The sequence below is a fragment of the Vulpes vulpes genome, chromosome 16 (assembly GCF_048418805.1).
Source record: "Vulpes vulpes isolate BD-2025 chromosome 16, VulVul3, whole genome shotgun sequence".
Taxonomy (NCBI): Eukaryota; Metazoa; Chordata; class Mammalia; order Carnivora; family Canidae; genus Vulpes; species Vulpes vulpes.
Window position 1 is genome coordinate 51,074,744 of NC_132795.1, and position 27,299 is coordinate 51,102,042.

A 27,299-nucleotide genomic window follows, 5' to 3' on the forward strand; every position below is an offset into this window, starting at 1 on the left:
GCTGGGTTCTTTTTAGCATTGTATTTAAGATTTTTATGTTGCTACCCGTGAGTGAGATTAGCCTGTACTTTCCTCCTATGTGTGTGTATGCAGTGCTCTATTTTTGGAATCAACATTATGCTTCCTTGTTAAAAAGATTTCGCAAATTTCTTAGGCTTTAAAAATGTGTGAGTAGCATTGGAGCTGTTTCTTGAGGATCTCGTAGACCTGCCCTCTCAAAAACATCTCTTGGCCTATTAGTCCAAAGTACCATTTTTAGAAATGGCTCTTGGGCAGTTTTCCCTATTGTAATACATGGTCCTAATTTTTAATGGCTATAAACTGTTTGTTTGTTCTTAAGTAGGCTCCCCATGTGGAGACCACCGTAGGGCTTGAACTCAAGGATGCTGAGATCAAAACCTGAGCTGGGATCAAGAGTGAGACGCCTAACAGACTGAGCCAACCCCCCCCCCCCCCCCCCCCCCCCCCCCCCCCGCCCCTGTAAACTATTTTAATTAGGGTATTACCATAACTTTGCTTAACCGTGTGCTTTAATCATCTCAAAGAGGACTGGGGTGGTCCTCCCAAATCTAATTCACGATTTTTCAAAGGTCTGGTTAATGGAAAATTATTTGCTCCAGGCAGAGGAGGCGGCTGGTCCTCATGGCCTCTTTGGAGCTGAATACCAGTTTTTCTGATACAGCCCACCCTCATTATTCATGGACTCTGTGTTTGCAAATTCACTTGCTTGCTAAAATTTATTTGTAGCTTCAAATTATGGCGCTTTCATGATTCATTGCAGACATGCACCAAGTGGTGAAAAATTTGAGGGGCTCAGTGAGTGTACATTCCCCCGAGGTCAAACAAGGTGACGCTCTGCCTTGTTTCAGCTCATACTGTATGCAAGTGTCTGTTGGGGACTAGTTAATGCCTGTATTTTGCATTTTTGTGCTTTGTGTTGGTGATTTTGCTGTTTAGAATGGCCCCAAGTTGGGGCACCTGGGTGGCCCAGGGGCTTAAGCATCTGCCTTGGGCTCAGGCCATGGTCCCGGGGTCCTGGGATTGAGTTTGGGCTCCCTGCTCAGTGGGGAGTCTGCTTCTCCCTCTCCATCTGCCTACCGCTCCCTCTGCTTGTGTTCTCTCTCTGTCAAATGAATAAATAAAATCTTAAAAAATAAAATAAATAAAATAAGTTTCGTTCAGGCACAAGCTATAATGCTGGCCTTGTGTTAACACACCAGCTGTATATTAGACAAGGTCTCATGAGACAAAAACACGTAAAACAAGCTTATGTGCTGATTGGTTGGTGAAGTTATATCCAGAGGCTTTGCAGGAACCTTCCCCGGTACTCCCCTAGGAGCACTGGTGTCACACTGCTGATCCCACATCTGTGGCTACTTTACAGAACATAACCACCACGTATCATGAGAAGGGACCATACTGCTGCTGCCTTAGGACCCCAGGGCGGTGGCGGGGACGGTGGGCCCCAAGGCGTGGAGCTGTCCGTGGTGTTGCCCAGGTGAGCGGCTCAGCATGGGTGGGGGGCGCCTCTGCCCCACAGGTCCATCCCCTGGATTCAGGGGTCCTGCAGACCTGTTGCCATGGCAGCCCAATGGCAGGGAGACAGGGACAGAGGTTAGGGAGCTCTGTGCCGGAGCCACAGCTGCCTGGGCTTGTGACTGCGGCATCTCTTGCTGGGCAGGCCTCGGCAAGGGCCACGTGGCAGACAGAGACACACAAAGCAGCAGTGCAGAGGGTCCCCGCGAACCCACGCGTGAATAGAACTTTACTGCCCACAAAGGCTGTTCCTGTCGGCCTCTCACCCAGTCCTCACCATCAATTCAGAGGGTGGCAGGTTAGACCCATCTTATGGACGGGTAAGTCACTGAGATTTAGAAAGGTTGCGTGCAGTGGCTGCCTGGCTGGTGCGGAGCAGAGTCGGGACCTGAACCCAGGTGTGTCTGACTGCAGATCGGCCACTGCTTTGTCCCTCCAGGAGCCTGAATCCTCACCCGGTCTCAACCCTTGACCCTCGCTTTGGATTTGGAATGGGAGGTGTTTCCTAGGACAGGGAGTCCCTTCAGGATCCCCCTCACTCTCTCTTTAATCAGCTTGACGACATAGATTGGACATTCAGGGGACGAGGGGGAGGTATCCTGTGTTCACAGTACTGAGAAGAAGAGAAGAGAATAAGAGAAGAGAAGAGAATAAGAAAAGAGATGAGAACCGACGCCCAGGTGGCTCAGTGGTTTAGCGCCACCTTCAGCCCAGGGCCTGATCCTGGAGATCTGGGATGAGGTCCCACATCGGGCTCCCTGCATGGAGCCTGCTTCTCCTTCTGCCTGTGTCTCTGCCTCTCCTCTCTCTCTCTGTGTCTCTCATGAATAAATAAATTAAAAAAAAAAAAAAAAAAAAAAGAGAGGGAAGCTGTTCCCTGGCTGGCTTGGCGGCTGCTGTCACCCGGGTGTGTCTGTTCCTGGTGTTCCTACGTGGTCCAGGCTGGGTGTCCCCGTGTCTGTGTGCATCTGGCCCAAGCTCTCTCTTCCCCGCAGCATCAGCTTACACACAGCCCGTGGGTCCGCTGGTGGGCTTCCTATGCATCTTTCTAGAAGAGGGATGAAGACTTGGCTTAGCAAACAGCGTAACTTACTGGATTGAACGTCAGCACAGAGTATTACTTTCTTTTACCCCTTCCTTATTATTGTTGATGTCAACGTTCCCTGCCCTCATTTTTTTTTTTTAATTTTTAAATTTATTCATTCCTGAGAGACACAGAGAGGGAGGCAGAGACACAGGCAGAGGGAGAAGCAGACAATCTGCAGGGAGCCCGATGTGGGACTCGATCCCAGGACCCCAGGATCATGCCCAGAGCCGAAGGCAGACGCTCGACTCCTGAGCCACCCAGGTGCCCCATCCTTGCCCTCATATAAAACCATAGGGAAGAGATTTGTGCACAAAGCTTTTATTTTTGTTTTTGCTTTTGTTTTTATTTCTCATGCATAAAATAGATTCATAGAAGTAGGAGGATGTCCTTTGGCTTCTCACCAAGGATAGGCTGGCTCTTGTTCTCCAGCAATACGTGAGAGTTGCCGTGCGGCGTGCCCTAGCCAGCTGTGGCTGTTACAGCTTTTTATCACTGTTATTAGAGCATAATTCATATAAGATAAAGTGCGTCCTCGCGAACACTTGGGTGACTCGTGCTGGCTGAGACCACCGGCGCAGGAAACAGGATGGGTGCAGGCGACCACCGATCCGCCTTTCGTCACTATGGGCAGAAGCCCTACGTAGGCTTCTGTGGCTTCAGCAGGTTTAGAGATCTGTCTGTGGTACGTGTGTCTCAGTAGTTAGGTTTTACTGCTAGTAATCGTCTACTGAGTGGCTGTGGCACGTTGGCTCCCTCCTCCTGGTTTCTGGTTTGGGGCTATCATGAATAAAGCTTCTAGCAGTGTCCGTGCGCCACCGTTTACAGAGACACATGCTTCGTTTCTCCCAGGCAAGTACCTAGGAGTGGCTGCATCATTGGCAAATGTATGTTTATAGGAATCTGCCCATTTTTCCTAAGCAGGATTTTTGCCAATACCAAAGTTGCCCTCTCCAAAACAACAGCTTGCTCTTTGAAACCAATTTTTGACTACTAGCGAGATGAGTGTTTTCCCACATTTTTGTGAACGAGTCACGTTTCCTTTTTGGTACTTTACCCATTTGTCTGTTAGGGTCTTTCGGCATTTCCTTGCGTCACTGGCTGCGATCTGAGTTCTTGATACGTTACAGACACCTGTTACTTAACAGACACCTGTTACTTTCTCTCTCCTGGTTTTATGCTCCCTTGGATCTCAGTTATGCTTCTCTTGGGCGTGAGGGCACTTTTAAATGTTCAGGAGGGCAGCTCTTGACCTTTGTGATTTCCCTGCCTGCTTTGGACTTTGAGGATCCTCGGTGTGGAGTGGTGTGTGGGCCTGTTCCACCATGGTGATGCCTCCTGCTTCTGGTGGCTGACCCGGGGTTGTCTTTTGTCTTGGACGCCTTTCCTGTCTCGGATGGGGCCTTCCTCACCTTGTCCTAGAGTAATGTGTGCAGGGTTTCCCAGACAGAGTGGTGTTCCACAGTGGGCGGTGGGTCTCTAAGCCCCTTGTACTGCTCAGAGCTCCCTAACTCAATGCACCAGGTGCCTGGTGGCAGCAGGTGCTGTGCAGGCTGGGGGAGGGTCAGCCCTGGTTGGATGTCCTCTCCTCTTCCCTCCCATCACATGGGTAGGCCCCCCCACCCCACGCAGCTCCCTGCGGTGCCACCGTGGAGTCATTGCTCAGGGCCCCAGAGAGCCCGGTGAGGGCGCTGATGCAGAGGGCTTCTTGGCGAGATCTTCCTTAAGTCAGAGCCTGTGGCTGATGCAAGGTGGCCTGGGCTTCAGGTGGATGGCCCTGGTAGGGCCACCTTGCTGCTATGGGCACGTGGGCAAGCTGCCGCCCTGAGCCTGTTCCATCGGGATGAGCCATGTGCATTTAGCCAGCATTTATGGAGTGCCTGCTGTGTGCCTGGTACTTACGTGGGCTTTGAGGTCTGGCTGTGGCCAAGACACAGTCCTGGCTCCTGGGACGCTTTCATGCTGTGTGGCACAGGCAGCAGAGAGCCCTGAAAACACCAGGGGGGAGAAGGTTGTGACAGCAATAAAACCAGGTGCCGTGACAGACGCCTGGGGCCACGTTCAGTATGGGGTCAGGAGACGTTCCTCGAAGAGGTGACTTTTCAGCTGTGACTGGGAAGCTGTGCGGAGCTGCCTGGGCAGGGGTCCCAGGGCAAGAAGTGTAGGCTGCAGAGCAGTAGGTACAAACGCTCCAGGGAGGGGGCGGCAGGTGCTTGGGTCAGCGCACAGGCCGGTGACTGGTGACCCGGGTGGAGCAGGGACGGGGCTGGTGTGGAGCGTTTGCAAGAACTGGGTTTTCTTCTGAATTCCATGGAAAGGTTCTAAGGGGGCGGGGGAGGGCAGGAAAAGGTCCTTAAATAAAGATCCCGGGGCTGTGGTGTGGAGGGTGGGCTGCGGGGTGGGAGTGGAAGGGCCGCTCAGGTGTCCCCACGAAGGGGCACTGGCTTGGGCCCAGGCTGGCAGTGCGGGTGGGGAGGACTTGGCGTGTGGCCCCCGCAGACTTGCTGACGGCCACCCGGCTACTGGGAGGTCTGCTGGGGAGTGGTTGTGGAACCAGCCCAGGCCTGGCACCGGCCCCTCTCAGATCTTGTGTGGGTGTCACCCAGAGAGGGTGGGGGACCCTGGGAGGGCGGCCTGGGTCAGGGTCCTGGGCCTGCACATTTTCCTCAGGGACCCGGGTGGATGAGCTGTGGGGAAATCCTTCTTAGCACCGTAAAGCAGGGAAATGGGACCTTGAGTGGCCCCCGCTGGGCGCAAAGGATAATAGAGAGCAGTCCGGTGCATATCTTGTGCCACGTCCAGAACTTCACTCCTGAACCCAGGCCCCTTGTCCCCAAGCCGGGAGGCCGTCTCGTCCACTGCGCTCCAGGCCAGGGCAGCTGCTCACAGGCAGTTTGTGCTGAGCATCTGGCCCCTTCATGTCACCAGGTTGCCGAGCCTGAGTGTGGGGTCTGTCGGGTCTGAGGGCCTCAGCAGGCTCTAACACTGCTAACTTGAGTGCGTCCTTGAACCTCTTGGGGGTCGGTGTGCTCTGTGCAGGAGGCAGTGTGACAGGGCTCCGAGACAGCTGAAGGCAGCAACCCGCGTGGCACTCTTGCCCGGGCCGACAGGTGGCAGGCATGTCAATGCATCACCTCCGATGCTCTGCTCATCCTCATCCACGCTGACTGGGCGCCCAGGTTACTAGGGGGTTGCTTCTGTTAGCACAATGAAAGGGATCGCTTGCGGGAGGCAGGGCCTGGCCCCCAGGACGGACACTGATAGCGAACCTCTGCGTCCCTGGGGCGGGTGGCAGGGTGGCCTCTGCTCATCGTAGCCAGAGTTGCTTCTGGGGAGCTTTCCAGGACTCACAGGGCGCCTTTGCTCACTTTGCCGGGGATCCGTCTGTAGCGTGGGCATTGTCTGTCATCCAATGATGTGAGATGACAGGCAGGGGCCTTGGTTCTGCCTGGGACCTGGGAGCCTCGGGCAGGATCAGAAGACCCCCCTTTGTCCTCCTCCCCCTGGGAGCCAAGCAGGGCAAGGGGGTGTGGTGGCCACAGGCCCGGCTGAGGGCAGGGCAGTTTGGTGGAGGTGTGGCTGAGATGAGCAAAGCCTGGGGTTCTCTGTGAGCGACAGTCTTCCAGAGCTGATGGCTGAGCCCCCAGGAGGCAAGTCGGGGGACCTGACAGTCCTGGTTGGGCCACTGACCTGCCCGTGACACGTGGCTGTCGGGTTCCCCATCTCTAAGTGCGAGGAATAGGCCCTGGCACCCAAGTAGGAGGACCAGGTCACAGTGGTCAAGTATTTTCCGGAGAAGAGAGGGAGAAACCAGCAACAGTGTAACACTTAAAAAATAAATTAATTAATTTAAAACAAAAACAAAAACAAAACAGTATAATATTTTGAGTTTATAAAGCTCTATCCCCAGTCTTGAAATTTCGTGGGCTCTGCCCAGAAAGGGAGGAAGCCCTTGTTTGTTGACCTGGAGAGCGGGGTGCAGGCTCTGCCCGCCGGTTCCATGGGGGGCTGTGAGGAGCCTGGGGACCAGAGAGGCCACACTGCTTGCCTGCCGGCACCCAGCAAGGGGCGGGGCTGGAGCAGAAGCCAGGTCTTTGCCACCCAAGCCTGCGGGCTTTCCTTCCTCCTGTGGGGAGAGATTAGGACAGAGATTTACTGATCCTGAAGACAGTGTTTGTACTAAGGAGGCCCCACGAAGAAGATCGGGGAGAACAAATCTGGCTGATGAAAGGCAGGGGTGAGGGAGGGGGGGCGCCCTCCCCGCTTCCTGCAGTGGCAGCTGGGCTGCTTGGCACTGGCACGGCTGTTCCTTTAAGTGGGGTTCTCCGTGGGAACTGCCGCAGCCGGGGGTGGGGGTGGGGGATGCTGGCCGAGGGTGGTGCCAGCCTCCAGCTCCCAGCCCAGACAGCCGGTGACGCCGCCTCTCGCCCCAGCTCTCCTTCCCCAGAAGCTGCTGATTCATCCACGCCCGAGTCGCCGGGACTCTCGGCTCTGCTGGTGCAGGCGTTGGGCCTGCTGGGCCGTGTCCTTGAGCCCTGTCCCCTGGCTGGCCGTGGGGGCGGGGGGAGGATGGGATGGGGGGCTCTGAACATGCCAGAGCCCCAGCAGACCTCTAACCAGACATGCGGGTGGGGGTGGGGGAGGGGAGGGCCGAGCGTGACCAAGGTGGGGGGTGGGGGGGCAGGTGACCCGTCCTCTCTCACTCCTCTCTGGCCTCCCTCGGCAGGGTGCTTTAAGGATGACCGCATCGTCTTCTGGACTTGGATGTTCTCTACCTACTTCATGGAGAAATGGGCACCGCGGCAGGATGACATGCTCTTCTATGTGCGCCGGAAGCTGGCCTACCCGGGTGGCGAGGGCAGCGTGGACGGGAGGAAGGTGAGCAGCCCCCTCCGGCCCCAGCCAGGTGGCCGTGCAGGGTCTGCACCTAGCTGGCCAGGTGGCCACCCCGCAGTCCTCGTGCCCGTCCCAAGGGGAGAATGATGTTCACTGCGTACCTACTGGGCACCAGGAGCCGTGTGGAGACGGTGGCACATGCCAGCCGGGGGTGGGGCATGTACGTTCCTCTTGATCCTCCCCAGGACCTTGAGAGGCTGTGATGACATCACTGTTGTCCCCTTGAGGAGACAGGGCCAGAGGGAGGTGCGTTGGCCAGCCCCTCCTAATAGTATATTGACGGAGCCCAGAGTGCAGGGTCCTCCAGGCCATGGGCAGGACGCTCGGGGTCAGAGATGAGGAGGAGCCCGGCAGTTCTGAGCCCTTAACCGTGCAGCAGACACAGTGCTGCAGCTCCACGGGGCAGGTGGGGAGGACAGGCCCTTGGGGAGGAAGTGACTCACCTGAGCTGTTTTGACCAGTACGTTTCAGTGTGTGGAGGAGTTAATGAAACAACCTTCCCGAGTTTCCTTCTGTTTTTCAGAAAAACTATTAGTTTGTAAAATGTTCAAGCAACTTGTATGCCAGACGGGGAAACGCGTTGTTTCCCTTTAATCACAGAAGTGGGAAGGCTTTGCAGGCAGGTCTGGAGCTCGCAGCCACCTGAGGTCCAAGTCCAGTGCCCTCTGACCCCTGGGCCGCAGCTTGTGAGCTGTGGCCTGTGCCTCAAGTGCGTGGAGCCTTTGCCCTGCTGTATCGCTGTTCTCGGAGCTTGACACGGAGGGCAAATGGACAGGCCTGGTGCCTGCTGCACAGGAGACATGGTGACTTGCATGCTGGCAGCCAGAGAGCTCCCCGGCTGGCCTGGAGCTCACACGGAAGACCCAGGGTTGGCCTGGGTCCTTGGGCATTGAGCTGGTGCTGGGGGACTGTGTGTGGTCACTGGGACCCTGAAGTGCATCGCAACGCCAGTACGGGAGGGTAGATCCAGCGACGGGAAGGGAGAGATGTGGTCACCAGAGGCCACTTGGGTGAGGTGAGTCGATAAGGAAGAAAGGGCTTTCCTAGCCGAAGGGACCATGGCCCAGACTGTGGGCCTGAAGCCGTGTAAAAGCCCCATGCCCTGTGCATTCAGGTGGCTGGTGGTGGTACCGTGTGGCCCGGCTATAGAAAGGAGGGGAGCGGAAACAAGATAGGCATGGGCCACATCACGTGGATGCTGAAGGTCAGGCCTCGGAGTTTGGATTGATCCCTGAAGCTCTGATAATGTGAGGAAGGAAGGGGAGGTGGCCACAGTTCCATTTAGCAAGCCCTCGGGTGGTCGGTGGAGGAAGGACTGGAGGGGTTAGAGCAGAAGCGAGGCGGCAGGGTGTAGGGGAGTGGTCTGCGGGCGGCACGCAAGGCCGAGGAAGCAGGCTCGGGTGACTGAGTACGGGCCAGAGGGAAGGCCTGAGCTCGCAGCCGGGTCTCTGACAGGCTGTCACAGGGAGACAGAGTTCAGTGCTGGGCGGGCTGAGACCTAGGTGCCTGTGGGACGGCCAGACGACGACGTCCTCCGCAGTGGAGCTGCTGTCTGAAACTCCGCAGATGAGCCAGGGCCAGAGGCAGAGCTTCAGGACCGTTGGACCCAGGATGGTGCCTGGGGCTCCTGAGGAAGGAGACCAGAGTGTGACAGAAGTCTAGGACAGAACTCTGAGCTAGCCTCACCCTGGAGGGACCAGCGGGAGACACAGCAGCTGGCCCGTTGGGGGTGCCAGGAAGAGGGGGCACGGCGGGGGTGCCAGGAGGAGGTCCCACGACGTGGGACCTGAGGAGCCAAGTCTGGCAGGATGAGAAGGGCGACAGGCCATGGGACCTGTGACCAGAGACTGTGGAGGCTTGGGCAGAGCAGCCTCGGCAGTGGGCAGAGACCCAGGCTGCACTCAGTATGGGCAGGGGGTGCCCTCTGGGAGGGATGAAGACAAGGCCCCAGTTGGTGGAATTGGGCAGGGGCAGGTATTGGTGGAGAGATCCCTGAGCTGAGCACCTGGGGAGGCTGGCCCAGAGCTCCTCAGTCCCTGGTCACCATGCCCGCCCTGTCTGGGATGCAGCTGGGAGTGACCGTGCCCTCCCTGTCTGGGGGTGCAGCTGGGTGACCGTGCCCTCCCTGTCTGGGGTGCAGCTGGGAGTGACCGTGCCCTCCCTGTCTGGGGTGCAGCTGGGAGTGACCGTGCCCTCCCTATCTGGGGGTGCAGCTGGGAGACCAGCTTTTCCAACTTTCTCTCCCTCGACTTGCCAGGTGACTCCGGCCAATCAGCCCTTCTCTGGGGTTCAGCCTGTCCTGGGAGGGGGCTGGGCAGGTACTCAGTGAGGTTGAGGTCCTCCCATTGCTCACACCCGGGAGGCCAGATGTGTGGGATGGTGTGACCACAAGCATCTCCCCACAGAAGGTGGTGGGCACCTAGGGAACCTCACCGCCAGTGACCCCCACTGTGGGTCTCTCTCCTACCTCGGCACGGCCCCAGGGCACAGGCTCCTACTGCTACAGCTCGGCTGCCAGAAGACTGGAACTGGGAGCCCTTCTGCCCAGGGGCAGTCGGGAAGGGGGTGCAGGGCTGTGGCTTCTGCCCTGCAGCCTGCACCATGCTGACCTGTCCACATCTGCTGGAGATGACATTGCAGACATTGGGTTCTTTTTTTTGGTGGGGGGGCAAAATTTTGATCTTTTCCCAAAGGCAGCCTGCTGAGACTAGGGGCTCTAATAAGGATCTGAGACTCAGCTGGACCTTGAGTTTTGGTGCCAGGAGAGCTGGACCCACCCCCGCCCCGGTTAGGGATGGTCTTAGCCCAGCCCAGCCTTACATTCTCTAGAAGGCAGGCTGGAGAAGGGAGAGGCCAGGTGAGCAGGTGGGAAGAGAGATTCCCTGGATCCAGAACTGAGCAATTTGGAGCAGGAGTCCTGGGACTGTGTGCAGACTTCTGGAAGGTTCCAGGGTGTTGAGGCCAGTCAGGAGAGCCTGAGTCCACGGGAGCGTGTGGCAGCCCAGCTATTCACACACTAGAATGTTCCACTGAACACGGCAGTGAGCTCTGTGCAGACTCCCCTCCTGCAGGAATGACTCGGGCAGGCCCTGTCCTTGGGGAGCCTGCCCTGTCCTCGGGGAGCCTGCCTTGTCCTGGGGAGCCTGTCGTCTGTGCGGACAGACAGACAGCATAGCCCGTGACACACAGGAGCTCAGTAATGGTCGTGGGGAAGACCCCGCAGAGGAAGCTGGGACACAGGCCTCATGCTCTAGGACAGCGGGAGGGCCCCTGTGGTGGCAGGACATCCCCACTGGGGGCGGTGCAGGGCGCCCTGTGACGCAGCCCCTCTGGGAGGACTGTGGGGGTCTGTGTGTCTGGGGGCGGGGGCCGGGGCCGGGCAGCCATGTGGGGAGAGCCCACAGGCCTGATGGGTGCAGGGTGCGCAGGGAGGGACACGTCGGGGACCGAGGGGACAGCCTTCCGCAGCCTCTGTGCCCAGAGCAGGTGCGGGGGGAGGGGGCTGTGGCGCCTGCGCACTGTGGGCTCTCTGCGGCAAGCCAGGGCCGCTTCCGCCCCCTCCCCTGCCCTCCCCTCCCCTGCCTACCCCCTCCCAGCCTGCAGTGCTGGTACCCGGTCACCATAGCAACCCAGGGCTTTCTGCGCTGGGCCCCACAGGATGGATGGGCCCCCTGCCTCTGCCTCTGGGTAGGCGGGGTGAAAGGAAGCGGGGTTGGGGGGGTGGGACTGGGCGGAGGTGGGATCCCCAGGGCCTGCTACAGCCAAGGGACCACCTTGGGGCGCAGCCAGGGATGGAGAGGTGAGGCTGGGGCATGTCTGTGAGCGCCTGCTCGTCCTGGAGGAATGGGGTGGGTCGGGTGCTGGGACTCACCTGTGCCCGCACTGGCCTCCCAGCTGGCTGAGGCCGAGCCCGAGGTGGAGGTCGAGGTGTACCGGCGGGACTCCAAGAAGCTGCCGGGCCTCGGTGACCCTGACATTGACTGGGAGGAGAGCGTCTGCCTGAATCTCATCCTGCAGAAGGTACAGGGGCGAGGGGATGGGGGGCAGGGCTCTGGGACGAAGGCTGTGGGGGGGTCGAGGGACTGCAGACCTCTCCACGCTCCCCCTCCTGTGCGCTCTCTTCCAGCTGGATTACATGGTGACATGTGCCGTGTGCACGCGCGCTGATGGCGGGGACATCCACATCCATAAGAAGAAATCCCAGGTAAGTGTGGGTCCTCCTTCCCGCTAGCTCAGCCCAGAAATGCCACCTGTGTGGCTGCTCAGAGTTTTGGTGGGGGAGACAATTGTCCCCTCCCCTCCTGCTTCCTCCGCTCCCTCCTGCTTCCTCGCTCCTTCCTCCTCCTCCTCCCTCCCTCCTCCTCCTCCTTCCCTCCTCCTCCTCCCTCCCTCCTCTGCTCCCTTCCTGCCTCTTCCCCCCTCCTCCCTTTCCTGCCTCTTCCTCCTCCTCCTTCCCCCTCCTCCTCCTCAATCCCTCCCATCCCCCTCCTCCTCCCCACCCTCCTCCTCCTCACTTCCCTGCCTTGAGGTGCCAGTCTGAGCAGAAGCCCATCCTACTCGTGGGGTCCTCTGTCGCCTGCAGGGAGCACTGAACCAGGTCATCCCAAGCAGCTCCTTGCTGAGCGGTTCCCTGAGGCTCTGGCCTGGCTCTGAGCAGTGGGAGCACCGTGACCTGTCCCTAGAGTCGCTGTGGGCCTGGGTGCAGGGTAGGGCCTCATTCAGTCTTTCCAATCTATCTTCCTTTCAGCAAGTGTTTGCGTCCCCCAGTAAACACCCCATGGACAGCAAGGGGGAAGAGTCCAAGATCAGCTACCCTAACATCTTCTTCATGATCGACAGCTTTGAGGAGGTGAGCAGCTCGTGCCCAGCTGTGTGTTCCCGAGGCCCCTCCTCGGGGGTGTGAGAACCTGGCCCCCCTCTGGCCTCACACCCTTGCAGACTGGCGAGGGCTGGGGGGAATGGGGCGCTCCCAACTCCTACCCTCGTGTCTCCCACTCTTCCTGGCGCTGGGCTGGGGCCAATGGTGTTCCCTAGCTCTGAGCCTGTTTTCTCATCTGTAAAACGAGCGTCATGATCATGTGTCCTACTTACCCATCCGGGTCGAAGATCACATGAGCTCGTGAACAGGAGAGTGTGTCATAAATTCCTATAAAAAGTGCTGCCTGGGCAGGAGGAGTCATTAGTATGGCCATTAAACTCCAAACAAGTGCCTCCACGCCATGGGATGCTGGGGTGTCGGGGGTGGGGCTGTGGAAGTTTCTTGGCCAAGCTTCTGTTTTCAGGCTGGGAAAATGGGACTCAAGGCAGAAAGTGACTCACGGCAGCAACAGCAACGTGGGGCACCCTCCCCCCCCGCCCCCTGCCAGCTCCTGCCTGGCTGCTCTCTGAGATCCCCCTAGTGGTGCTTGTCCCCACTTAGAGGCTGTCACGACCCCAGGGAAGACTCACAAACAAGGGAGCCTGTGTTTCAGGGTCTCCTCTCGATTTGATGGTGCCTCGAAGCACGTTAGGCTCAGGGGACTGAGTGCCATCCCCAGGCTGGCACAGCCCGGTCATGGCAGAGCCGAGATTTGACCCAAATCTGCGGGACCTTGTATTTGGGTCTGAACGCCAGGCTCTGGAGTGGTGACTTGGTGACCCTGGTAGGTGGCAGGACGTGGAGCCTGGGAGCCTGGCTGCCATTTGGGTGCTGGGTCGCTGACACTTTCCCCGTTTCCCCCTTGTTCCCCTTCCCAGGTGTTCAGCGACATGACGGTGGGGGAAGGAGAGATGGTCTGTGTGGAGCTGGTGGCCAGTGACAAAACCAACATGTTCCAGGGAGTCATTTTTCAGGGCTCCATCCGCTACGAGGCACTGAAGAAGGTGTACGACAACCGAGTAAGCGCAAGGCTGGGCCCCCCACGGCCCCTCTGTCCTTGCCCAGCTCCATGCCGCAACCGCCCATCGCCAGAGCACCTGCGGCCCCTGGGCCTGCCCTACATGTGATCTCGCTCGTCTGGGCACACCTGACCTGAGGGACAGGAGGCCCCAGCCCGAGCAAGCACCCCCGAAACTGACCCTGGCAGTGGGAAGGGGGAGGAACCGCTCTCCTGCACCCAGCACCCTCCTGACCCTGGCCCCTCCCAGGAGAGGACAGGGGTGGGGGTGGCCTCGGGCTCCTCTGGGCCAGTCTCTGTCCCCAGCCTGCTGCTGGGCCTGGAGGCGGGGATCATTGGGCAGTGGGAGGAGCGTCCTCCGGAGCCCTAGGCATCCCAGCACTACCCTGCCTCCTGGGGGTGCCCCTGCCCCGGTCAACTTCCCCCGAGGGACATGGGCAGCCCTAGCGACTCGTGTACCCAGGCAGAGGCCAGCCCTACGTGTGCTGACCTGGGCCATGTGGCACCTGCCTGCAGGTGAGTGTGGCCGCCCGCATGGCACAGAAGATGTCGTTTGGCTTCTACAAGTACAACAACATGGAGTTTGTGCGCATGAAGGGGCCGCAGGGCAAGGGTCACGCTGAGATGGCAGTCAGCCGTGTGTCTACTGGTGACACGTCCCCCTGCGGGACCGAAGAGGATTCCAGCCCGGCCTCACCCATGCATGAGCGGGTAAGGGCTGCGCAGCTCGGGGAGGGGCCTCTGTCCCTCGGATCCGCCTCCCACCGCCTCCTTGATCCTTACAGTCCCCCCGTGAGGTAGGTGTCGTCATCCCCATCCTCTGGGGAGAGGCTAAGGTTCAGAGAGGGCAGTGACTTGCCCAAGGTCACACAGCGGGTCTGCGAGGGCCGGGGCTCTTTCTGCCTCCCAGAGCTGCCGCCGCAGCTGCACGGAGCCCAAGGGGAGCCCGCACTGGTCCTGGCACCTTCCTCGGGGGGCCTGTAGGCCGAGCACAGTGCACACACGACCGGCCTTCCCTGGGCAGTGCCCCGGGGATGACGACGAGCTAGCCTCCCCTCCTGCCCTGTGAGGTCAGCGAGAGGACACGAGGTCCTTCCTGGCTCTTCCCTCTGCCCGGCCCACTGGTTTACAAGGTGTCCCCGCAGCAGCCCCGTGGGGAGACTAGGGCGTTCTGTGTGCTGACCTGGAAACCCAAGCTGCCTGGGTTCAGCGGCGCTGCCCCAGGTCCCATGGCTGTCGTGTGACAGCCCCGAGCCTCTGAGCTCTGCTCCTTCTAGGCCACCATCCTTCCCCGGGGTGGGATGCTGAGGTCAGTGGCAGCTTTATTCCTAGGGGAAGAAGTGTCTAGCCCGCTGGCTGCATTGCTCTGCTTGGCTCGGCCCAGGGGCTGCTCAGACCTGGGGGTCTCAGGAGGGGACAGGTGAGCGGGGATGCTGGGGGCAGGGAAGCAGCCTTGGCCAGGCCATCCGTCCACAGGAAAGGGCCTGGGGGTGAGGCCGTGCAGGCGGGAGTCTGGGTGCTGCCGCTTGTGTGACCTGGGACAAGCGTCAGCCTGTGTTCTCCAGAGACAGGGAGCACCGTGTTGGGAGGCCTGGGGGGCTGCTAGCACCCAGCACCTGGCGTGGGTGTACCCCTCAGGGTGCTTCCCTGGCCACTCGCCCCCCTGGGCTGTGATGGGCCGGGGGAGAGGGTATGAACGATGTAACACGCACGCCGCAGTGCTGATGTGCCCCAGGCGAGGCAGCAGGTGTGTGCTAGACTCAGTTGTGTAAAACTGTGAGCCCCACCTCCCCGCAGGTAGTCCCCTAGCACGCTCCTTCCTCTTCTTTATGTCCTTTGTGGTTTTGTTCCTTCTGCAACGAATGCGATTGAGTAAAAGCGATCAGTGCAACCTTTTTGCAGAGACGTGGGTGAGGGTTCTGAGCAGGGGCCTCTCTTGTCTTCCAAGTCGTGGCTGCTTATAGATTTCCGAGGAGGGGAGTCTCCTCCTCCCTGGCCTCAGTTGCTCACCGAGGCCCCGCAGAATGTGTATGTGGAAGTCCCGGTGAAGATGTGGCCTGGGCTCCAGGCTGGAGGGAACGATGTCTGCAGAACGATGGCTGCAGAACGATGGCAGACACATGAGCAGTCCTGCCTGGGCTGGCTCTTCCCATCTGCCCGGCGGGGGTGATCATCCCGCCCTCCCTGGGTGGAGTTGGGGGTGAAGGAGCCGGCGCCCTGCTCAGGGCGCAGGGAGGCCCGGGTCAGGGGAAGGGACCCGCCGGGGTCACGCAGCTGCCAGTGTCGGGGCCTGGCCTCCTCCTGTCGGGGCTGCTCGGGCCCTCGCCACCACCCCCCCCTCCATGTTTACTGTCGCTTGTCCCCCCTTTTCCAGAGGGGTCACGTGTCACCAGCTCATGACAAATGCAGACTCTGTGTGTATTGTGGTTTCTGGTGTTTTGTTTTTTTTCTATCTTCTAAAAACCTTCCCTGGCTTGTGGGAGGACCGTCAGGAGCCCAGCGGCCGCCGGGACTCTGGTGGATGTCGGAAGCCGTGACGAGGAGGCTGACAGGGCTCGTGAAGTCCAGTCCCAGCTCGCCTTGTCCTCAGATTCTTGTTTGCATGGGGAGGAGGGAGGAGAGGGGCCAAGTTCCCTCCGCCTGGAACGCCCTTCCCCCCCTTCTTCACCTGGCGAACTCCTACTCGTCCTTCAAGACCCAGCTCAAGCGGCATCTCCTCCAGGAAGCCTTCCCTGAGTTCCCGGGCTGTGGACCCCTTTGGCTCTGTGCTCCCCTGTACCCCGTGCTTCCTTTTCTCTGTCTTGGCCACCGGCCTTCAGTCTGTGCTTGTCACTCTGCGCGTCTATCGCCCCACAGCAGACTGTGAGCTCCTTGAGGGCAGGGTGCGGTGTCGTGTGCCTGTTTGTCCCTCGTGCTACTCCTGCCTGACCCTGCGTGGCTGTGCAGAACCTTTGGTGAACAGTGTGGTTACGAGAGAGGAGGGGCCGCTTCGCCATTGCACTTCCCTGAGAGGGTGCTGGGTGGGCAGGGGCATCTCAGCCATGGGGGGAGCCTGGGTGAGGAGCATGGCGGGGGAGGCAGAGGACCTGGGCTGGATCCCGGTTTTGCCCCCTCCTGTGGGTGACGACCTTGGGCAGGTCAAGGTTGCAGTCCCAGCTGTGGTTCCTTCCCTGTTGGTCTGATGGGCTTCCCACCAGTTCCCGTCTGGTGCGGTGGTTGGGAGGCTTCCGTGGACGCGGGGCCTGTGGTGGGGCCACAGCTGGGGTCCCCGGAGGGCACCTGCTGGCGAGCGCATCACCTCTGCCCCAGGCTGGCACTGGCCCCTGCTGGCCCCCAGCCCCAGGGAGGCTGCCCCCAGTGGGTGGCATCGGGGTCCCGGCGTAGGTGGGCTGTGCTGGTGACTACGGCTGCTTGTCCGCAGGTGACCTCCTTCAGCACGCCGCCCACCCCGGAGCGCAACAACCGGCCCGCCTTCTTCTCCCCTTCTCTCAAGAGGAAGGTGCCCCGCAACCGGATCGCTGAGATGAAGAAGTCTCACTCGGCCAACGACAGCGAGGAGTTCTTCCGCGAGGACAATGGTGGGGGTGAGCCACCGGGTGCCGGGTGCCCGCAGGGCCTGAGGGTGGAGCCATGGTCGGGCAGACGGACATCCCGGCCTCGAGGGGCCCCGATCTGTGAGCTCAGCTATCAGCATAGGAGGCTTGCAGATGTCTCCCGGCCTTGATGGTCCGACCGCTCCACGCAGAGGATTCCAGAAATCCTCACCTGGTGGGAGATGAGCTCTCTGGTTCATTGCTGCCTTTCAGGACGTGAGGCTGCTGCTTGGGCTCCTGCTGGGCGCCCTCCGGCTGGCGGTCCCTGGGGCCTCTCGGCCTGGAGCTGGGGTTGGGGGTCCCAGGCTAGCCCACACCTGCCCTGCAGGCCCTCCCAGCAAACCCGCCGCTCCTCCCTGCACGGTGCCCGCCCTGCAGCTGGTGAGGTGGTGAGGGCAGGAGGCACCTGCATCTGAGCAGCAGGAAGCCGTGGGGGAGGGGGGCGTCTAAGCAAGGGAGTGACAAAATCAGATCTGGGCATGTAAATACCACTCAGCCGTCCCTGTGGAGAAGGGACTGTAGGAGGGGGGCTGCCGGCAGAGACAAGGTGTGGACACTGGGCTCTGGGTGCCACGTGTGTGTGCCACGGGGCTGAGGGGACGGTGGCAGCACGGACAGGCCCTGGCCGGAGCTGGGACCGTGGCCTGGAACGGAGGACACACCTGTCCTTCATCTGAGCACCGGGGCCCAGAGACAGACGGCCCTGGCCCTGACCTGCTCTTGTGTGCACTTGGGCGAGTGCCTTCCCCACCGGGGCTCCATTCCAGACCAGTAGGAAGGGGCTGAGAACCCCCAGCCTGCTCCCTGGCTGACCCATAAGAGGGGGTCACGGTGATGGGTCCTCCCTGCCTTGCCCCGGGCCCTGCTCACTGTGGTGCCCAGTGAGAGACAGAGTTACAGGGAGCAGAGAAGTAACTGTGGCAACAACCAGGCCCCAAGGAAGAGACCCTCCAGGGCAAGGAAGAGGGTGCAGGGACAGCTGGAGGGGCAGGGCTGGATAGGCAGGAGGGAGGGGGGGGTCACAGGCCGGGGATGGGGCAGGGGTGTGGAGGGGCTGCCAGCAGAGGGCCCATGGGGGGTCTGGGGTGGGAGGTGTTCTCGGTCCTCCCAGGAGAACACCCTGACCCGGCCCCCTCCCTTGCAGCGGATCTGCACAACGCCACCAACCTGCGCTCTCGGTCCCTGTCTGGCACGGGGCGGTCCCTCGTCGGGTCCTGGCTGAAGCTGAACAGAGCAGATGGAAATTTCCTTCTCTATGCACACTTGACCTACGTCACTTTGCCGCTGCATCGGATTTTAACAGGTAATGCGGGTGAGGGAGACGAGCCCCTTTCGCCCGGCTGGAGCCTGGCGGACACCTGCGGAGGGCTCTTGGTCCCCACCTTCAGGACCAGGGATGAGGCTCTGGGGAACCAGGGCCCCATCTCGCAGCTCGAGGGGCCCGCCTGTCCACGTGAGGGGCTGCAGACCCCTGGCTCGGGTTGGGGGGCGTGGAGGCGAAGCTCTCGGGGTTCTCACTGACCGGGGTGTGCATGCAGTGCCGGGCAGTGGCTCCGGAGTCAGGCCAGCCCGCGCTGGAGCTCCACTTCCCCTGGCTTTGGCTGGGCTGTGCAGTGGCCCTGGGGCCACCCCCCATCTGCAGGTGGGGGTGACAGCAGCAGCAGGGCCACCCTGTCTGCAGGTGGGGGTGACAGCAGCAGCAGGGCCTCCCCGTCCGCAGGTGGGGGTGACAGCAGTGGCAGGGCCGCCCCGTCCACAGGTGGGGGTGACAACAGCGTCAGGGCTTGGTGGAGACGCGGGCAGTACTAGGCCCCGCGGGGGCCAGGTCCTCACCTCCGCTGCCCTCCCGCCGCCCTAGACATCCTGGAAGTGCGGCAGAAGCCCATCCTGATGACCTAGCCGTGTGCAGAGCCTGCGCAGAGCCCCAGCCCTGCCCGGCCCTGGCGTGCTGCCAAGTGCCTACCCGTCCACCGCTACCGGCGTCTTCTGTGACAGCCCCGCGCCGGAGCCGGAGCCGGAGCCAGGCGGGGCCGCTCCCCTCCTGGGCCAGGGCCGACCCCAGGAACACCAGCCCAAACTGAAGTGCCTCTCTGTCCTCCCCCGCCGGCTCCGCTCCTGCCCGCCGCCCGCACCCCCCCCCCCCCCGGCTCCTGTCCCGAGAGCCCCCCGCACCCAGAGGGGCCCTGAGACGCCCAGAGGCTGGAATATGGAGGAGCAGCGGGCGTCCAGGCTGGGCCCAGGCCCACCCGCCTTGCAGACCCGCGTGGCCGTGGCGCCCTATGTCTGATTGTCAACCCTTCCCCGAGGCAAGCTGGCTGGAGACTTGGCAATGCTGAACGGAGACCTTCAGCGCCCGCATCAGTCCCACGAGTCCGCCCTCCCTTGTTTACTGCTTGGTTACAAATGGGGCGCCGTGGGGAGATGGAGGGTTGGCCCTGGGCTGGGAATACCTCACCCCTGCCCGGTTCCAGAAGGGCCACGAGCTGGGCAGACCGGCCCCGATCCCGCCAGAATGGCCTTTGCTTCCAGCCAAAGAGCACCACCGACACACACAGCAACCCAGAGACCGCCTGTTCTGCGCCCCGGCAGCCTGAGCCCGGAACTCGGACCCTGCGGCGGGTGGGACAGCTTGGCGGCCACCCGGGACAGGTGGCAGGCGGGGGGGACCCGGCCTCAGCCGGGGAAGATTTGAGGTAGAACTGCCGTTCTCGGCGCGGGGGCTCTGGGGAGGGGACAGGGGTTCCCAGGAGCTGGCTTCCTTTGACTCGGGGCGCTGGTCCCATTTCTCAGACCAGCTCGCTGAGGCAGAGGCGCTGACCTCCAGGGGCTTCGTTCCGGCCGCAGGGTCCCGCCTGTGACAGAGGACACATCGTGCTCAGAACCACGAGCCTTCCCGAGAGCGAGAGTGGAGCAGCCCCCCCGCCCCCTGGAAATAAACTGTCAGCTGGGCCTCTGTTGCTACGTTGTTTTGTCAGAAGTCCCAGGACTGTCTGAGGGTCTCCTGTGCTGTCTGAGGGTCTCCTGTGGTGCACGGAGGTCCTCTCCGCAGGGGACGGGGATTGGAGGGGCTCGCTCTCCCTTCTGTTTTATCCTGCGCGCTCCGAGGGTTTGCGCCAGGCTCTGGGGTCGGGGGCTACTTTGGGGCTTTCTCTAGATTTTGTACGCTGTTATTAAAGCAAGCTATTGCATTTCATTCTGCCTCAGTTGGCCCACCTGTAAAATGGGGCTGATACCACCTACCTCACGACGTTTCCAGGGCTCCAGTGCATGACTGGGTCAGGCAGCCGTTGAGTGTAGCTCGGGCCGGGGACGGCCTCTGTGGCTGCATCCCCGGCCCCATCACTTATGCGGCAGGGCTGGGCTGGAGCGTTCTCACGTCCTTTGGCAGCCTCAGCTCGTGCTCGGCTGTACCCCAGCTGTCTGCACAAGGTCACCTTCCAGAGCAGTGTTTTAGGACTGCGCAGAGTCCGGCCTCCCCGCAAAGCGATGGAGCAGAGCCTCAGGTCCCTGAGCATGGCCCCGTGTCCAAGGGTGTCCTGCAGGGCAGCCCAGGGCTGGCGCCCGGCCTGCGTCCAGGGTGGCTAAAATACAGCTGCTGCTTCAGGCGTGCTTTCTCCCTGGTCATCTGGGGTCTGAAGACTCTGGAACTCAGGTCTTGGGAGAAATACGGTCCCGGTGTATCTTCCATGGAAGGATGAGGCAGTTGAAACACAGAAGGACGGCAGCCCTCCCTCTGTTCCCAGAGGCTGGGGAGCGTGAGAGGGTCCCCCGCGTGCCCCGTGCACGTCACACCCCTCCTCTGTCAAATGACAAGTCACAGGGTAACAGGGCCGGGTGCAGTCTCGTGCGCATGTGCTTTGCAGGTCTTAGAAACGTGTGCAACGGTGGTATTTGAGGGATGAGCCCCGGTTGTAACAGGTGCACACGATGGCGCGGCTGCGGGGCATGCACAGGCAGCAGTGGTGCGCCGGCTCTGCGCTCCCCATGGATGCTGTCCTCCTCCCCGAGCGACGGCAGGAGTCCTGCCTGAGGGGCCACGACCCTGCTGCCCTGCGACAGGTGGCCGCCTGCGGTGGAGTCCACCCTTCTCGGTCTTTCTCTCCCGGAGGGCACTCCTGAGACTGAATAGCAAACGTGCTTTTCTGAGAGGCACCTGGTCACTAGGCGGTGAGCTGTTCCCCCCCCCCCCCCCAGGTTTATTGTTCCAGAGTAACAAAGGACATCAGTAACTAAGAGAAAAACAGCGCCCTGGGCTCCTGGTGGGTCCTGCCGTTGCTACACCATTCTCTTCTCGTCGGGCCATCTTCAGTTTTTCTGGAAATGTGCCTGTCTCTCGTGTAATGCAGGGATGGCCAAAGCACGCGCACATTTCTTCAGTGGGAACTGGAATCCAAGTACAATTTTTCTGTCAAGAAACCATGGTGTCACTTTTTAGGACACAAATAAAGCAAGCTCCCTTTTTACGAAAAACATCACGGTCCCAGCGTCTGATGGGTGGTGTGTGGCCTCTCGTCCACCTCCCAGCGCGTGCAGGCTGACGGGGCATCTGGTCTCACGCACCGATGTCTTGCGGGGGGAATTCCAGTTGCCTAAAGAGACATTGGAGGCCCAGTAGCTCAGAAGAATGGCATCTATGTATCAGTGACAGGGAAGGAGTCAACAGGGAACGAAATACCCCGCCACCCACTCGACCTGGAAATGGCCGGGCTTTCTTTTCTTTTTTTTTTTTTTTTTTTAAAGATTTTATTTATTTATTCATAAGAGACACAGAGAAAGAGGCAGACATGGGCAGAGGGAGAAGCAGGCTCTATGCAAGGAGCCCGATGTGGGACTCGATCCCAGGACCCACCCCAGGACCATGACCTGAGCCAAAGGTAGGCACTCAACCACCACCTGGGCAGCCCATGGCTGGGCTTTCGGAGAGTCCCACTCTGCAAGGACTGTGAACAGATCATCAGATCAGGCATCCGTTCTCCACGGAGACGCGGTCAGCGACGCGAAGGCCTGTGCCTGGTGGGAGGGCTTTTTTAAAGAATTGAGCTAGAAGCAAACTGGAAGTTGCTGTTTGAATCACACAGTGTCAGTCAGTAGACTTGAAAAGTCCAGTAAGAACCAACCTTCCCACTAAGACATCTCAGGAGGCAGGCCGCATGCGGTTGGTAAGTTCGAACAACTGCCTTGGAGGAATGCATCTGACCCCGTCACCTCGTGGAGGCATGAAGTCCTCGGCCAAGATCCCATAGAGATGTCACATGTGCAAGAGGCCAGGGTTTCCAGGAGCCCGGGTGGGTCTCGCTCTGGCAGGCACGCTGGTCGGTTTTGTGATTGAGCTACAGTGTAGTTTCATATCCAGTCTCTAAAGCCAAGTATCTGTTGACATGACATGGATTTCTTCTGTTCGGGCTGCTTCTCACTTTGTAACCAGAAAGCAGGATTCTCTAAAGACACATCACCACCCCGACAGGACGCAGGCTCCCGGAGGGCAGCAAGCCCGTGCGGCCTTCAGAAGTGGCGGCAGCAGCTCCTGCAGGAGGGGAGGCACGGGCTTCTAGGTCCCAGGACCAGGGGGTGCACCCACGGCCCTTTCCCTAAGCCTCTGCCTCGAAGGGCCTGGAGAACCCCTTGGATGCCCAACCACAGGAGCCAAGTCACCGAGTGGCCCGGTGTTGGATTTGGGGCTCCATCACGGGTAACACCCCCCACCCCCCCCCCCCGCAGCAGAGGAAGCTGCAGATGTGCAGAGAGAGTTTGTGTTTACAGTTTTCTACCGTCCCCAACACAAGCAGGCACCTTGATTTTTGCGGCCCCAGGCCTTGAGCTCAGGAGAGGAGAGGTCACGGTGGCGCTCCAACCACCCTGCCGAGCAGCTGGAAGCATCCGGTCAGAAGGCCGGGTGGGTGAGGTGTACATAGCGCTTGCTCACGGGTTCCAAGTGGACTCTCCGTGGGAGAACAATCAAACTGCAAAGAAAGCCTGTTGAGATTTTTCACGACTTTGAGGCTTAACTAAAGTGATTTCTACAAAATATATTTTAGCAGAAACACCACGATGGCATAATTGAACACGTCAAGATCTAATTGTCGGTGGTATTTACATAAACACAAGCAGCTTCTGGGTTCACCGTCTTCCACGTACAGAAACCATTTCTGAGCAGCGTTCGGTTGGCTGTGAGCTGTGCTTTATGGTTTTGCATTTCTGTTGAAAGTTGATTTGCATGTTGGATATTAAATTTATTTTTCCTCCGTGTTTTCCTCTAATGAATCTGTACTTAGTTGTTTTTTCTTTACTGGGTATTTCAGAACAAATACAGATGTTACAGCAATGCATAAATGTGGTGATTGAACCTTTATTTGCCCCCAAAGATTTCTTCTTCGACTGTTTTTAGAGCTTTTCACACAAGTTCCTTTCTAGAAATGCTGGAGACGGACAGAAACCACCCCAGGCCCTGGCTCCAGGGAAACACTAGGAGTCAGGCACGGGGTCGGGAGGCCCAAGGCCCGGGGTTTGGTCTGAGGCAGTATTTGCAAAATCCGATCAATATGGACGCATTTCAGGTTTAGCTCCCAGTCCTCGTAAAGCAGTACATGCCTCCTGGTCACAGTAAGATTTCCCAAGCTTTTTTTTGGAAAACCTCTAAAAAGGCCTCATGGCAATGGGAAAATGCCTAGGATCAGAGTCAGGAGTCCCAAGATCAAGTGTAGACAGATGGTTTTGAGACTAGCTAATCCAGCTGATGCGGCTTGCACACATGCACGTTTTTCAAGCTGACTCCACCTCCCCGAGGCAGATGCAGGCCCGAGGCAGATGCAGGCCCGTTGCAGCCTCCAGGGCTCGGCAGTGGGCTCGCCCTTCCCACGAGCAAACCGACTCTTAAAAGCTGTGTCTCGGGTGAGGAGCCCGTGTCAGGCCTCTGCTGTGTGGCAGGAAGTGCCAGGAAGTGAAAGCACAGAAGGGGGTGGTCTGAGAGGAACATTTATGCAAATTGAGAAATATGGTGAGAATCGTCCCATTGATGACACCTCTTCCATTAGAGGTCATTGCATTAGAAGCATCCGAACCAGAAGTTTCTGAAGCGGCATCACCAGGGCGTGGTTAGCGAGCAATCTGGTAGGTTAAAAAAAAGACATCCTTGTTGCCTATCCAGGTCAGACCCCCTTCTCATTAAAGAGGTAGGAGGAGGCCCCTTTAAAACAGTTGCCTGAAAAGTTTTTAATAAAGCTATTTGTTATGAAAGCTGTCCTGGAAGCTGCTGCAAGAACCTCATCCTGTGAGCGGCCTCCTGAAGGCTAATGTTGCTCTTTCGGTCCTTCTTTTCCATCCCAGATGAACTTTTAGGAACTACCGTCACGCCCCAGCTTTAGAAAAACATGTTGACTGGAAGAGAAAACCTTTGGGAATTTTATATCGGGAGGAGGGGAAGATGTAAAATAAACTAATCCGTACACTATCCTCGTTCATTGTATATATACACGCTGAATGGACAAACATGCTCTACTTTGTGCTTGACTGTTAAGATGACAGGAGGACAGCTGGGAAATTCATATGAGAAGGGAAGATGTTTGTTTTGGGGGATGATTCAACAAAAGACGTCCTTTCTTTTGCTCACAGCTTCCCTGAGCCCCTCCTGACTTGACCTCCACATAAGTCAACAGGTTTAACAAGATATTTCTTTTCCTATGTGTGGATTAAGGGTCTTTCATCTTGGAATCTGACTTTAATAAAACAATTAGATTATGCTGCGTTTGAAAGAACCATGGTTTTTTAGTGAACTTCAGTGATTCTATTTTGAATAAACCATTTTGCTCGGAAGATTTTTAGACCATTCCAGAAGTCAGTCAAGTTTAGTCCTTTCAGGGGCACGTACACATCTTCTGCATGGCACGCTGGGGATAGCCTGGACAGGTCCACGCCTCCCTGGGCACATGGGACCTGGGCTGGGTTTTTACAGCCATAAAGTCAAATCACCACCTCCCTTCCTGGGTGCAGAGTTTGAGGGGAGACACGCGTATACAAAGGCTGGCACAATGGTTGGCAACACTGAGAGTCACGGCTGTTCCTCTCCTGGAAATGTGCCAGAGGGCATCACCACGAGCATGGACATGGCCCAGGGGAAGGGGGGCGGTTCCTCAGACTCGAGCATTTATCAGAACCCCCAGTTGAAACCTAGACAGCCAGGGATGAAAATATTCTGGAATTAGTGGTGGCTGCACAAGTCTGTGACTATAATAAACAATGAAATTTTCAATCAAAATAAAACCAAACCACACCAGGCCCCCACCCTCAGATTACATTTCTAGCAAGTTCTGCACTTGGAGAAGCCCGTTCTCACTGGACCACCCTGCTGAGTACCTACCATAGGGCGGGTGTGTTTTCAGGACGAGCACCCTCTTATGTCACTTAGATACTTCCGTCAGCTTGGGAACACCGCTTCAATGAGTACGTTCATGTTCACAGTATCTTGCCAGGAGACACCTGATGCAGCCAGGTGCTGAGTAACTCAGCACTCAACTCCAAAGGAGCATCATAATTATATTAAATATATTGCTTAATCTCTTAATGCCTTACTAGTGATTTTCTGAATCACTGACAATGTCAAGTTCTATAATAACCTCCATGTAGTTTTTTTCTTGATCCTCTTGATCCTTAGTTTTCAAGTGTCCGTAAGAGATGTTTAACTGAGACAGACCTGGACACAGATCCCAAATCCACTTACGTATCTGTAGGAAACACACTGACCTGCCCCAGCACCGTGCTTTGGAAAACCCACCTCGGAGCCAGTCTGGGAGGCTGGCCAGAGGACCAGACCAAGAGCACCAGGGGCAGGGCGCCTGGCACAGTGCCCACCACGGCAGCCCGTGACACCTCTGCCATTCCAATTCTGATTCGTAGGGACAGGAGTCCCCCACGACAGAGTCCTGAATGGCTCGGAAGGGGCCTTACCCCCACACGCAGGGGCCCACAGTCAGTAGGTCTGTCTGCACGGCCAAGCAGATCCTCTGCTACCTGGGGGTTTCTGGGCTTCTGCGCGGTTCTTCTCCCTCCGGCCTGCTCAACTTGTATCGACACCAGGAATGTCACAGAGGAACACAAAAGTGTCAAACACCATGATTTTGTTTACTTTCCATTTTATTCACATTTCATGGATTATTACACTTCCTCAAAAACTAATACAAACTGAGATTACATTGTCTGACAATTCAAGTATTTTAGTTTTAGAAAACAATTTCCTATGTAAAATAGAAAGCAAACAACTTATCTGATTGCTAAGAAGTTTTACATCTGTAACGATCGCGTCTGCGTCAAGCAGAGTCCGTAGTCCTAACCATGATTGCCTCTGGCCAAGAACGTCCCGGTGCCGAGAGCGGGACTGGACGGGCTCCTCGCGGTCCCCTACCAGAACCGCGCGGGACACGCCAGTTTCTACTACAGATTCTCACTTCCAGAATGAGAACGATTACCCAAGGGTTTTGGGGGCGAGCCATTCGGTTTGCAAAGCCTTCAAAATGCACTGTGCTTGCATTCTGACTTCAGACATCGAAGAACTGACTGATGCTCAGAAGCAGACATGTTTCACTCTTAAAATGAAACCAAAAAGGCTTTCTCAGTGAGAACTTGTTCTGCACTCGGATAGTATGATGGGATTTTCTCCCCCTACCCCAGAACAGGTACATTCTTTTTGGCATGCAGCATATCAAAAATATGATTTAGAACTGAAATTGTAAAACTATAATCCTTTTTAAGAAAATCGGTTCATAAATGGTCAGACTTGTCCTTCCATGGAAAACAGAATCTAAAACTGCTTTAAAAACTGGACACACATTTTCCAGCCTATAATTCTAAAAACGAAAAGATAGCACTATGCTCATTTTTGTGCTTCCTGGGGGAGCGCTCGAAAGGAGAAAGACACACGTGTTTGTAAAAGGCCACTGGGATGCTCGGTATTTGTCAAGATGGGACACAACTGATTCAGGATTAAAGGTTAAAAACACCTCCCCTCAGGCCACACAGATGACATACATACTCCAGAGATCCTCCAACTAAACACAAAAATTTCAGTCCACATTAAACATTTTAAAGCCTAATTTCCAAGATTTTGTTAAAAATAAATCTAACTAGACCCGTAGGGTGGAATTTAGCAACTAATACAGTGGAGGCCGAGGGACCCCTTCCCCCAAGTACATACAAGTATTTAGGTTTTACAGGAAAATCCAGTCAGGCTCTTTTGTATCAATACATAATTAAGATGGAGACCAGCAGGTTCCTAAAGCAGAAGTGACATGAAGGAGATAATCACATTGGGAGTTATGGCACACG

At 58.0% G+C, this 27,299-nt stretch overlaps 2 protein-coding genes across 8 annotated transcripts in view; one reads left to right on the forward strand and one right to left on the reverse strand.

Annotated features, from left to right (window-relative positions):
- Window positions 1–20,178, forward strand: part of KIAA0930 (KIAA0930 ortholog) — a 36,349-nt gene extending 16,171 nt beyond the window's left edge. For 2 of the 7 annotated variants that reach the window (XM_072741656.1, XM_072741660.1), the window contains exons 2-10: window positions 7,347–7,498; window positions 11,411–11,536; window positions 11,643–11,720; window positions 12,264–12,365; window positions 13,253–13,393; window positions 13,909–14,103; window positions 16,814–16,976; window positions 18,130–18,288; window positions 18,844–20,178. In XM_072741656.1, the coding sequence (XP_072597757.1) occupies window positions 7,347–7,498; window positions 11,411–11,536; window positions 11,643–11,720; window positions 12,264–12,365; window positions 13,253–13,393; window positions 13,909–14,103; window positions 16,814–16,976; window positions 18,130–18,288; window positions 18,844–18,884 (1,157 nt within the window). In that variant the 3' untranslated portion in view covers window positions 18,885–20,178. The other 5 variants (XR_011997843.1, XR_011997842.1, XM_072741658.1 and 2 more) reach the window with 5 other exon arrangements.
- Window positions 20,179–26,093: 5,915 nt separating this feature from the next.
- Window positions 26,094–27,299, reverse strand: part of NUP50 (nucleoporin 50) — a 20,819-nt gene continuing 19,613 nt past the window's right edge. Inside the window, exon 8 of the mRNA XM_026017302.2 lies at window positions 26,094–27,299. This exon is cut by the window's right edge and continues 2,285 nt beyond it. The gene's annotated coding sequence lies outside the window, so the exon portion shown is untranslated.